The sequence below is a fragment of the Polyodon spathula genome, chromosome 14 (assembly GCF_017654505.1).
Source record: "Polyodon spathula isolate WHYD16114869_AA chromosome 14, ASM1765450v1, whole genome shotgun sequence".
In the NCBI taxonomy this organism is placed as follows: Eukaryota; Metazoa; Chordata; class Actinopteri; order Acipenseriformes; family Polyodontidae; genus Polyodon; species Polyodon spathula.
In genome coordinates, this window is record NC_054547.1 from 26,520,546 (window position 1) to 26,534,109 (window position 13,564).

Genomic DNA, 13,564 nt, shown 5'->3' on the forward strand with positions numbered 1-13,564 from the left:
AGTCTAGGTCATGCTGTTTTGTTTTGCACAGATTGCTACAAATGAGCCCCCTCCTTCAGGATGCAAGGCTTTCCTCAGTGTTCATGGTGAAACGACTTGCAATCAAGACAGTCTGAAAGCTCTGCTGGAGACCGCTTCAGAGAGGTATAGTTAAATGATTTGAACCATTACCTGGTACTTGCATCAGAAATATTACTGAACCATCAAAACTGATTACTGCATTAGATAGCAAATGACTGGATGGTCAGCTGTCCATATCTACTCTACCATGTCAAAACGACGTATTAAAAGGAAGTATTAAGTCAGTGCTGTTTACATGTATGCGCGACCATCCCAGCAGCATAGATAGGATAGCCCTGCTCATTAAACAGCTGATTTAGCAGAAGAGGATTCAAAACTGTTGAACTAAATAAAGAAAAAAAACAAAAAATGATACCCCAGTTTTAGATTTTTGCCATTTAAGATAACATTTAATAACACTGAAAAATGATATCAGCTTAGGTAGTCACCGACGGTATGTAGGTTATTAAACTATCTGATTGGAAACTGCACATGTGTATGACAGCGGATTTTTTTGTGTTATAACAAAGAGTACAACAAAACTGCATATTGAAGGATGCATTCATGCTGTACGGTTGTATAATCTGTTGCTTTCAGTGATAATCTGCTCATATTTCCTAGGCCAAAGCCATACCTGTTTAAAGGAGATCACAGGTTTCCGTCCTCAAATCCAGACACCCCTGTGGTTATTCTGTACGCTCAGATGGGCAACAAAGAGTTTTCCAAATTCCATCAACTCCTTGTTTCAAAGACTAACAGTGGGGAGATCACCTACATCCTCCGACATTACATTGTGGTAAGTATCCTATAACACACTTTTATATGAGCCTCATCTATTTTTTTAACCCAAACTGATTAGTTGATAATAATACTGAGTTAACTGTAATATTGAAACAATGGTCTGATCTTCTACTATCAGAGTAATTAAAGTTGGTCTGTTGTGCAGTAAATAAAGTACTGGAATACATTTAGTGATAGCAATCATTCTCATTCTAATTTGTTTTAGACTTCTTTGTTAAATCCACTATGAGGCTTGAATATCCGTAATGATTGTATTTAAGCTGTTTTCACTGGAATACATGTGATGAAGTATGATACAAGAATTATGTGGTCTAGTTCACGCTTGCCTACTTTTGAATGAGATCTGTCCTCATTTTAAATTCTGGCCAATGTAGCCTTGATTTGTATGTTACTGACAATTTATTTGAAATGATAGAATCCTAGTCAAAGTAAAGTATTCCTCTCCGGATATGGTGTTGAACTGGCAATCAAGAACCAAGAGTACAAAGCCAAGGATGATACTCAAGTCCAAGGTATGCCAATTTATAATATGCTTTTTCATAATCAAAGTACAAGTTGTTTGTCTTGTATTAATGTTAATTATTGTTAATTGCTTGCCAATGTATACAGTATATACCCACTTCTGTTCATGGGTGTTTGAAGCATAATAATTTTGTTGGAAAGAATATATTAAAACATTTGCCTGGTGTACACTATACTTTATTCACATAACATAAGGCTGGGGTTTGCAACCTTTTTTTGAAACTTTACCCCTCCTGTCTGGGGGTTTCAGCTCAAGTAACCCTTTACAATTTTCGCTCTACTGAACAGTTACAATAAAATGGAGAATAATGTATTTGGCAAAGTCAGTATAAATAATACAAAATAGTGTGCACTGTAAATGTTTTTTACGTTAACTTTTACTTCCGCGCCTAATAAATAAAACAAAAACCATCCAAGTATGAGATATGATTTAATAATTCATTTTATCAGAGCATTTATACTTCTAAAGAAGGCAGAAAGATTGCCCTTCCCTGATTAGGAGGCTCGGTGGTCCAGTGCTTAAAGAGAGGGGCTTATTACCAGGAGGTTCACCCCCAAGTCTCTGCAAATCGCTTTGGATGAAAGCGTCTGCTAAATGACTAAATAATATTAATAATAATAATTAGTATTCAATTATACAAGAAGTTGAAAACAGCAAAGTTCATATGCAGCACAGAGAGCTCTCTATAGGCAGAATCGGCAGACCCCTGCTTCACATACAAATGGAAATCCTGTCCACTCAGTCTAAATCATGCTTGTGTAAGTACGGACGTGACATGTTCTGTGTTTTTTTTTTTACATTGTATATACAGTTTGCGCTGCTAAACAAAAATGTAATATTTATGCACAGTGGTTTAGAGGTACTATATAATACTGTTAAAAAAATTAATTCTGAGTTGTCCTGCGTACCCCTATGACCCTTAGAAGTACCCCCAGGGGTATGCTTACCCCCGGTTGAAAACCCCTGTCATAAGGTATCTGCATGTATTAAAGAGCACTGTAACATACTGCACTGTGTTGACATCCCCGTTTTCTGTAGTGATCACCTTTTACTGTGCCATTCTGTGATAAAGGTCACTCCTCATTTAGCAGTCTGTTTTCACTGTTGCTTTTTGTTAGACTGTTTTCAGTTTGCTCCTGAAAAAAGGAATTTACAATATTAACAGTAAATGCTGTAATTTCTGAAAACCAAACTCTCAATTTTTTTTATTTATTATTTGTTTTGCTTGTATAAATAGGCACTTACTTATGAAGAAAACCCTTGTTCTAATATGACATTACATTTTTGTTAAATGCTGGATTTTAAATTGCAGGGGCTGAAGTAAACACTACACTGTATGGCGAGAATGACCCTGTTGATGAAGTTCAGGGATTTCTCTTTGGAAAACTGAAGTAAGAACTCCTAAATATTGTTTACTGGCCAAAACATTTTTTGGAGTGAAGGTCTGGTTTTAGAATAGTTTAACAGTTTGATTGTACTATGCCTGTCAATTATTAATATATGTTGGTCCTAATACAGTTTACAGCTTTCTTCCATGAAAACTGCCATTAAATATATTCATTACAAAATACCTCATTATATAGAATAAAGCGGTCATTTGTGGGAGAAATGTGGAATGAGGCTTACATTTGTTGTTAACCTGTGTTGAGCTGCTTGTTGCAGAGGATCAATTGTATCTAGTATTGACATGGAATGAAATCTGGTAACAGTCTAATCAAAAATCAAAGGTTTTCTTACATGCAATGAAGAACAGGACACGCTTGAAAGTAGTGCTGGGACAAATAGCCGAATGTTGGAACAAATATTATTTTACATGTATTCGGATGCAAAAATGAAATGTTCAGAATCTATACAACTGACAGAAATACATTGCACTCATTTACTGCCTCACCAGAATTTCCGTTTTTTTTTTTAGTTTAAAAAAAATGGTAAATGAAAAAGAGCTCCATGTAATACTTGATTTATATATACATACATACATATACAGTGCCTTGCAAAAGTATTCAAAACCCTGACCAATTCTCTCATATTACTGAATTACAAATGGTACATTGAAATTTCGTTCTGTTTGATATTTTATTTTTAAACACTGAAACTCAGAATCAGTTATTGTAAGGTGACATTGGTTTTATGTTGGGAAATGTTTTTAAGAAAAATAAAAAACTGAAATATCTTGCTTGCATAAGTATTCAACCCGTGTGCTGTGGAAGCTCCCAGTTTACACTGATGAAAGAAATTGCCCTAACAAGGACACAATTACCTTACCATTGGCCTCCACCTGTGAACCGTTAAAGTTGCTGTCACATTTTCTGGATAAAAACCCCACCGTTGAAGGATCATTGGTAAGACTGAATCTGAAGGAAAATGAAGACCAAAGGGCATTCTACAGAAGTTAGAGATAAAGTAATACAAATGCATAGATTAGGGAAAGGGTAAAAAATAATATGCAAGTGGATATCCCAGTGAGCACAGTTGGATCAATAATCAGGAAATGGAAGCTGCATCACACCACCCAGGCACTGCCAAGAAAAGGCCGTCCCTCAAAACTCAGCGCTCAAACAAGGAGACTTGTGAGAGAAGCCACAGAGAGGCCAACAATCACTTTGTAGGAGCTACAGAGTTCAGTGGCTGGGAGTGGAGTAATGGTGCACCAGTCAACCATATCAAGAGCTCTGCATAACACTGGCCTGTATGGGAGGGTGGCAAGAAAGAAGCCGTTACTCAAAAAGTACCATCTGAAAGCACGTCTGGAGTTTGCCAGAAAGCATGAGAGTGACCCAGCTGCGATGTGGGAAAAGGTTTTGTGGTCAGATGAGACCAAGATAGAGCTTTTTGGCCAAAACTCAAAGCGCTATGTGTGGCGCAAACCTAACACTGCCCATGCCTCAAGACACACCATCCCTACAGTGAAGTATGGTGGTGGCAGCATCATGCTGTGGGGATGCTTCTCATCAGCAGGGACTGGGCATCTTGTTACAATTGAAGGAAGAATGGATGGAGCAAAATACAGGAAAATACTGCAAGAGAATCTGCTTCAGTCTGCTAAAAAACTGAAGCTTGGGAGGAAATTCACCTTTCAGCAGGACAATGATCCCAAGCACAAGGCCAAAGCAACATTGGAGTGGCTCAAGAACAAAAAGGTGAATGTCCTACAGTGGCCCAGTCAAAGTCCTGATCTCAATCCCATTGAGAATCTGTGGCACTATTTGAAAATTGCGGTCCACAAGCGTCGTCCAACCAACCTGAACAACCTGGAGCAAATCTGCCAAGAAGAATGGGCCAAAATCACTCCGACACTGTGTGCAAAGCTGGTACATACTTACCCCAAAAGACTTAAAGCTGTTATTGCAGCGAAAGGTGGCTCTACCAAATATTAATGTGTGGGGGTTGAATACTTATGCAAGCAAGATATTTCAGTTTTTTATTTTTCTTAAAAATATTTCCCAACATAAAACCAATGTCACCTTACAATAATTGATTTTGAGTTTCAGTGTTTTAAAATAAAATATCAAACAGAACGAAATTTCAATGTACCATTTGTAATTCAGTAATATGAGAGAATTGGTCAGGGGTCTGAATACTTTTGCAAGGCACTGTGTGTGTGTGTGTGTGTGTATATATATATATATAATATATATATATATATAAATATATATATATATATATATAATATATATAGCAGCTCGTCTTGAACAGCCTCTTATTTTTTTGATAAAGAAAAAAAAAATACATCAGAGTTATAAAATGCAACATGTCTAAGACTTTAGCACAGCAGTGTACCCACACACGGCTAACTAATGTCACTGTTTAATAAAATAAACCCAGCGTATTTTTTTTTTTTTTAAATCTTGGTTGATATGCCTTATTCTGTTATTACTTGGTTAATATCTTCAAAATTGTACAGCATTTAAAAATACAGTGAAAAGGCAGGGTGCGAGCCTACGTATTTATGAATTAACCGGTTAGTATAACACGTTGCATGAATCTTTTAAATGTAGCGGTACCATGCAGGAATTAGCTTTCATTTTCAAAACAGCTTGGTTGTGGATGTAACCTTATAATTTATAAAGTCATACAATGCAAGAGTCAACGATATTGTGGCATATTACTTTTTTTTTTTTTTTTTAATTGCTGTCTTTTATAGGTGTGTATGATTTGTTGGTTACCGGAATATGTCAACAACTGAAGACATAGAAGATAAATTCAGAGGATAATTTCGTACCACTTAATTTGCAGCGATGAAACATAACCTGATTAACTGTAGTGATGACTTATCAAATGCTTATATGACAGGTATGGTTGCCTTCTTCTAGAACTTAAGGATAAAACTAAATACATTTCGATAAAGAATTGCATTAGTTCCATTACTTAGTTGAGCACAAGGTGGTTTTAATACTTTCTGATTTAAATATAGACCTACTATGCAGTAATTTAGGTTATTCAGTCTATTGTTCAGTTTTCAGGGATATTTTTCTATTTTAACGTGTTACATGTCGTAAGGTCTTGGTGTAAAATAAAGGCGCACATACACACACACAGGGGTCATGATGACAACCCCTGCCACTGCTGCAATGCGGTGTCTGCCTGGCTTTTATTACTTTTTGAATAATGAATGAATATTTAAATTGAGCGAATATCCAAACATGAAAATCCTGGGTTCGTCCCAGCACTACTTGAAAGTGAGATGATGTTAATCTTAATGAGCTTCTTCTGGTGAGATATTTCTTATCTCTCTAAATGAGGTGAAATGGATTGCTATTACTCTCTTTTGTAGGACTCTATACTCCGATATGCAGGAGCAACTCAAAGAATTAAGAAAGCACCTTGTGGAAAGTACCAATGAGATGGCGCCTTTGAAGGTCTGGCAATTGCAAGGTATTTGCAACGTGTGTTCACTTTATTTGTATCACCAAGTGTTCATATCCAGTGTAATGGGCAGCACTTGTTGACTGCAGCGATAGTTAACCTGTAATGTCACAGGTTAATAATATAATAAATACAATAATATTTCTTCCAGATCTTAGTTTCCAGACAGCAGCTCGAATCCTGACAGCTCCTTCAGCCGAAGCTCTGACGGTCATGAGAGATCTTAGCCAGAACTTCCCCAACAAGGCCAGGTAATGCAGGCAACTGGCTGTGTTTTATTAATTACAGTAATATTTTTATAAATATACATTTTTTTTTTTGTGGTGTGTGGGTTTGCATTTTGAATTTCCAGCATAGCGGGGAATGTATGTTACTGACATATTTGTGTATTTTGCTGAACCTTCTCATTTGCATTACCATTTCATTTCAAACATCTTAAACGGTTTCTTTTTCAAATACTAAAAAGGAAAACATCAGCATTTACTGGAACTTTAGTCTATTTGACAATATACGCTTTACTTTTTGATTTGTTATTTATTTGTTTAGAGGAATGTCCAATATCCTACATCAGAATGAACAGAAATGTTTGACCCTGTATAACAGTCTCTTTGTTGAGACCAATTTTTGTACTGTCTTGTCCAGTTAATTTGTTTTGTACTTCATGTGATGAATTGTAACATGTAGCACAGCTGCAGTTGTATCTTTGCAACTGTATTGTTTTGTCTCGTTTTACAGTTTGTTTTATACTAGTTTTGCACTATTTATATATCAGAAACTCTTGTGTTTTTTTTTTTTTTAAAACATTTCTTTTTTGAAAAGTTGATAGTTTTTATACTGTCTTTACAGACAGGACATGGGCTGTTACATTAGGATACAGCAATTTTCAAAGTGATTGCAAAAGCCATTCTAAAATACTTCAGTAAAGCATACTTTAAGCCCACTCAAAGAACCAATGCTAGTGGGATGTAATTACGAAACTATGGTAATAAAACAAAATGCACTTAATTAAAAGAACCCAAAAAATGAGCTGTCAGCAGTCCTGATTAGTACTATATTTCACATGAACTTAATAGACTGAGAAGAGATTAAATTTCCATAAGTCTTTTGTTAAAATTTTTCAAGAGGAACAAAAATGATTAACTTTTAATTGGTTTTTAATTATTTTTATTTTCTATTACAGGTCCATTACAAGAACTGTGGTGAATTCTGAACTCAGGAAAGAAGTGGAAGAAAACCAGAAGGTAGGTGTTAAGGGGACATGTACCTGTCTACAATCTATGAAACTAATGTGAAGTGGTCACGAACACCTACTCTTAGCTGAGCCCAGCTGTATCTGTAGCATCTCTAACCACTGGCACATTGTGTTATCTTGCTTACTGATACAATTTAAAGGGTTGAATCGTAAACACAAGGGATAGACTAATAGTTATAGGAGTTGATCATTTTCAGATCTGGTTAACGGTTAATATCAGCCTGTTTCTTAGTTAATTTGACCTTAATAGACATATTTGATATATGAGAAGTCCCTGCATGCTTCATCATTTTATAATCAAGTTTTTTTTAAATGGTCCAGTACACCAAGCTAAGAGATCAGCATTCTTATTGATGAATGCATGTAAATATGTGCACAGATTAAACAGCTGGATACGTCAGAAGCATTATCAAGTAGCCTGTACCGACCAGAAGTCTGCTCCGATTATTACTGGTACTCAATTTCTGATCCAAAGGCTGTCTACTAAGAAACTAAATGCTTTTCTAACTATCCTCCTAAACCTTAAAAATAATACAAGTTAATTATTCACAAGTGCAGGTAGTTAAGCTTTGCTTACTAATGAATATATCAGTAACTGATTGTTTCAATAATCCTGTAAGCCTTCTAATGAGCTGCTTTTATATGATCAGGACACTTCGGCATAACATAATGCTGCTTAAGAAATTTGCAAATAATTCACTGTTATAAAACAAAAGTAAAAGTTGTAGTATAAAGCAAATATCTATTTCATTTTAGTTTATTTAGTTCTACGTTACCACCAGCAACTTCACGGTCAAGTAAGCATCATATCCAAGCCTGAGATCAGCAGCTACATTTACAAAAAGGCAGGCGAGTGAAACAAGACAGGCTGTTATTGCCAAGTAAATGTGGTGTACAAAGAGCTGCTCAAATGTAAATAGGCTGTGAGAATGTAATATTACGTTACTGCTACTATGTGAGTGAATAACATTTAGGAGGCTGTGTGGTCCAGTGGTTAAAGAAACAGGTTTGTAACCAGGAGGTCCCTGGTCCTCTTTCTACTGTGTTTTAATTATTTAACAAATTGGATAAAGCAAAGGCAGGAATACTGAATAAGTGAAACGAACAGGTACATGTAATTCTCAGCTTACTCCAGCATTTGATCTTTTATTTTGATTGTCCTTTCGCTATAACGAACCCCTCGATATAACGAACAAAATGCTTGGACCCCAACAGGTTCATTATAGCGAGGCTGTACTGTATAACCATGGAAAAACTGCAAAATTGCTGTGTGAAATTTTTTCCTCAATTTCTGTCAGCATTGGCCGTCATCTCAGTTATTGGCTGTTGGACTTCCTCTAGGTGTTTTTTTTAACACTTCTTCTGTAACACTTCAAAAGTAAAAAATAACAAAGACTCAATTAATCAACCAAGAATTGAATTGAGATGTGTGGCCCTTGCATGTTTACCTGTTTCTCATTTTAGTACTTCAAAGGAACTTTAGGCCTACAGCCTGGTGACTCTGCACTTTTCATCAATGGCCTTCACATTGACTTGGATGTGCAAGATATTTTCAGGTATATATACTCCCATTATTATGTGAAATACTCAATTTGAATGTCATGCCTCTGTAACGCATATTATTGAGTAATGGTCAGTTGTCTGTCCTGAACTGCTCCTGTCCTAGCTATCCATGGTGACTGTACATTTTGACAAGGTTATGTGTCTCTCTCTTTTTTTTTTTTTAATTCAATTCCACACACTGTAACAGTTTTTAAATGGCCAGCTGTAACAACCACCTTTTTTTAAACAAGGTTTACTCTAAATAACAAAAAAAAAATGCATGCACACTTTTTTTTTTAATGGGTTACAGTTGGGTGCAGTTTTCAATAGATGACCTCAGGCTTTCGAGAGCAGTAGCTGTCATTTTAATGAAAACTTCCTTTCCACATAGATGTTGTAATTTTAGTTTAATAATCGAAACTTAAAGGTCTATTTTTGTGTATTGTATTAAGCAGCTCTTACAGTTAATGAACGCGTTCATTCTTCTGCCTACAGTGTGTTTGATACCCTGCGGAATGAGGCCCGTGTAATGGAGGGACTGTGCAATCTGCTGATAGAAACTTCTGTCATTCATGACATCTTGAAGCTGAACGTGCAGCCATCAGACTCGGACTATGCTGTGGATATCAGGAACCCTGCCATCTATGTGAGTTCTTGTAGTATTTAATGTTATTTTCAGTAAATGTTCGTACTTTTTACTGATGGCTCTAAATGTTTACAGCCGTGGCGGGGGATAAATATAGCTGTTTGTTTCTGCTGCACATATTTATATTTCCATGGCAAATAACAAAGCACAACTTTTCACTCTCTGAAATTATCTGGTGTTTCATAAGAGGAGGACAGTCAACAAGACAGCTGTGTTCCTGAAAGAGCATCTGTTATATTGAAAGTGAAGAGACTAAGTGGTTGTCTGCTTCGTTCAGAGTGAAAAGGGTGCTGCTGTTGAACTTGCCCTTGGAGTACGTTGCTAACTTGATTTAAAATGGTGTGTTTGTGGTTCTGTCTTTCAGTGGATCAATAACCTTGAGACGGACAGCAGGTATGATTCATGGCCCTCCAGTGTGCAGGAACTCCTCCGACCTACATTCCCTGGAGTCATCCGACAGATCAGGAAGAACTTCCACAACTTTGTAAGCGCATAACTTCATATACGATATCTTAAAGTTCAGTCAAATAATGCTGAAGCAATAAAAGAATGTTGGTTTAATTTCATAAATGTTCAAAATGTAACACATTTGTGTTGGTAATAACTCGGATAACACAGAACAAGAAGCACACCAAAATTAAAAAATAAATGACTACAATATTAATGTGTGTAAGGCTACAAACAAAATGAATGTGTGTGGAATAGACTCTGAATAAATACTGAATATTAAATAACCTTGCACTCTATAGATAATGTACTAACATCTATTTCACATTCTTATTTCTGATAACATTTAATCGTTTAGACAAAACTATGAACATTTGAATAACATTCAGGGGCTGTTGTAAAGATACATGCAAAGTGATGTGCGGGTGCGAAACACCCATATTGCTGCCAAAAAAACGTTAGCTGGTGTAAAGTTAAACTTTAGCAGTCATTAAAATTGGGGTGTATGTAAAGAATGGTTTTCAGCTGGCATTTTGCACCCACTATCAAATTAGCACTTTGCAATCATTATTCTATTTAAACGATACTGAAATGTATTCACGTGAAAAAGAGCATGGAATTGGGTGGGGATCTGGAATACTAAGCGAGCACAAACATTTTAATGAGATGTGAGGATTTTGCCTTGCACTTGGGCATTTGCTGACCCTCCAAAAACTTTGCAACTCCTCTGACAAGGGGCAAACCATTGTAGAAGCAAGTAATTAAGAGCTGTATAAAACCACACAACTTTTGTACACTGCCTGATGCAGCGACACTTGGCTCTTGTTGAGGACAGGTAGGAAATCCTTCGGAGAAGGGCAAGACAGAGAAGACCCTGCATATTCAAACCTAGGGTCACTTTGTTTAAGAAGGATTGTCGTCTCCGCTTACCTCTCCAGCGATGTCAGCTGTGATGTGGATGACGGCCGCCCTCCTGTTCCTGCTGCATGCATGTGCTGCGTTGAGAGTTTCGCTTTTGTTCACTGCCACAGGTCCTGACACCTTTTCATCACCTGGTTAAACTTGGATTTCGCAGTTGTTTGCATTGTGCCTATCCTGTACACAGAGGTGCCAACGGCTACGATTTGGCCGTAGCGGTTACTATTTTGGAAGTTCTGCTACGTCACTACGTCGAAGGGTATAATACTACGGATTTTAATATGTAAATAAATGATGGATTCTCCCTGAATGTTTATGAAATAATATTTCAATACCATGTGTGTGTGTTTATATTTCATTTTTGTAATTAATTAATTGCTTAGTAACCGGTTTAGGGATCCTTCAGAAACCGCTGCGCAAATGTCGCCTTGCTATCGTTGGTTGCATTCTTGTGTCCTTGCTGCGCCGGCTGCTTGTTGCTGCTGTCTGTTTGATATCACATGCAGCTTCTAGAGAAACGCCTTCTCCAGACCTTGCAGTGTTGCACACGATTTTAAATGTCCTATGTTTACATTTGTCTGGATTATCAACCTACACAGCCAGTTTGATGTAATTGATTTTCATTAACCTTATTGTAAAAGTATACATCACTTATGGATTTAGTGCATTGTTTGTTTAAATGTAGTTATTTAATATAGTATTGACAAGGCTGTTAACAGCTTCATTGTATAATGATAAGATGTCGTTTGCGGTAGCAGTATAATTTTAGTAATTTATTTGAATTACGATTAGCTGGTCACTCGATCTCTGCATTGTCTCTCTTCACAGCCGCAGCAGCTTTTCAAAGCTGTGTTGGGCTGTGCAGAATCTGCAAATTTCTGTGGGTGGAGTTTAGTGACATCACTCAGCAGCACTCGAAGAATGCGCATCTCTGTGATTCTGTGCAGAACTGCGGAAATCTGCACTACAAGAACTTGAGCATTATCAATCGCACGTTTACTTGGTTGCTTATCAGTTATTTAAATAGAAATCACAAATCAAACAAAAATGTCATTCTACCCCATCTAAGATTGAGGTTGGCTTGTCAAAAAATATCGACAGGGATTTACTACAGAAGAGTCATTCATCAAAAGAAGTAGAGTGTCTCAATCTCGCATCTAGTGTATACTGACTGATGGATTTCTCTACAAAACATGGTAGTAGTCATGACTGTCGCTCACAAAGACGTACGAAGAAACACCAGCAATAAGCAAAATGCATGTTTGTGCAAATGGGTTTTGAGGTTTAGCTTGCTTTAAATAATTATTTAGTTATTGGATACTACACAGCATTTTGTGCTTTTTGATAGTTGTAAGCAGTAAAAATGTAAAGACGAGAGGTGTTATTTTTATAAAGTTTTGAGGTTGAATGTTACAGTCCAGGTTTGATAGCACTTATGATATCCTAAAACACTCTTCATTACTAATATTTAAATCCAGAATAAATAGAATTCAAGTGTTGAAGTATTTTTATTGTGTTTACAATTTCCAAAATTTACAGATTGAACAGCAAAAGTGGGGTCATTGGCTTGCCAGAACATTTTAATTTCTAGGGGCTAGCAGCCACTTGCTACACTCGGTACATGCTACTGTTTTTTCCTTTCATAAGTTGGCATCTCTGTACAGTATTAGTGATGCCAAAATGATTCATTCATTTTTACACAAGAAGAATCTTGGAATGGCAGGTTGAGTATCAAAAAAGTCACCTATTTGTGTACATAACCAAACACCCATGTGATAACTTTCTTCCATGTGGTTATTGAATTATATTTAACTTATGTTTTATAAATACATGTTCCATCGCATGTTTTTTTTTTTTTTTTATTATTATTTACTTTGTATTTAAATCTTACCTGACTGAGGGGTAGATATACTACGATGGGCCAGTCGCAGTGCAAATATGGTACATATTTTGTCATATATACTAAGAAAATATGTTAATGAAAAGAACCGCAACATACCAATTTAAATATCTATTGCGTCCTCTTAGTGAGGTCTCTAGCATTGCAAGAGTCGTGCAACATTTTTTCAAATAAATAAATAATGAAAGGCAGTTTAATCCCATCAGATTCTATAGTGGGAGCCCCCACCTTCACCCTTAAATAATAAAAAAAGTGTTTCTGTCAAAAAGCTTCATAATTGTACAGTAGCCCCTTGTCAAACCGCACATGTTTGACGTAAGAAGGTGTTGGATTTAAAAAAAAAAAAAATACAATAAAATCACACACGTACATTTATAGTGCTCAATGTATTTTAAATGTATAAATCATTACGCTGAAATAACACTAATGTGTTTTGGGTAGGCTACACGTTACGTGAAAATAATATAACTCTGTACAGTAAGCCTATACAGTACAGTAGTAAAATCAAATTAATACCTAGTGTACTTTCTTTTTACTTAGCCTGTAGGCTATGGTAACGCAAAATAAATTATGCTGCGGCATTGTGCACATTAGTGTTCAATGTGAATA

General features: G+C 36.3%; 1 protein-coding gene across 3 annotated transcripts in view; it reads left to right on the plus strand.

Annotated features, from left to right (window-relative positions):
- Positions 1-13,564, plus strand: part of LOC121327041 (UDP-glucose:glycoprotein glucosyltransferase 1-like) — a 48,528-nt gene that overhangs the window by 10,365 nt on the left and 24,599 nt on the right. For 2 of the 3 annotated variants that reach the window (XM_041270822.1, XM_041270823.1), the window contains exons 5-14: positions 32-144; positions 682-856; positions 1,277-1,373; positions 2,697-2,775; positions 6,159-6,259; positions 6,402-6,501; positions 7,431-7,491; positions 8,967-9,058; positions 9,540-9,690; positions 10,055-10,174. In XM_041270822.1, the coding sequence (XP_041126756.1) occupies positions 32-144; positions 682-856; positions 1,277-1,373; positions 2,697-2,775; positions 6,159-6,259; positions 6,402-6,501; positions 7,431-7,491; positions 8,967-9,058; positions 9,540-9,690; positions 10,055-10,174 (1,089 nt within the window). Of the gene's footprint in view, positions 1-31; positions 145-681; positions 857-1,276; positions 1,374-2,696; positions 2,776-5,534; positions 5,678-6,158; positions 6,260-6,401; positions 6,502-7,430; positions 7,492-8,966; positions 9,059-9,539; positions 9,691-10,054; positions 10,175-13,564 lie in introns of those variants that run through there. The other variant, XM_041270824.1, reaches the window with a different exon arrangement.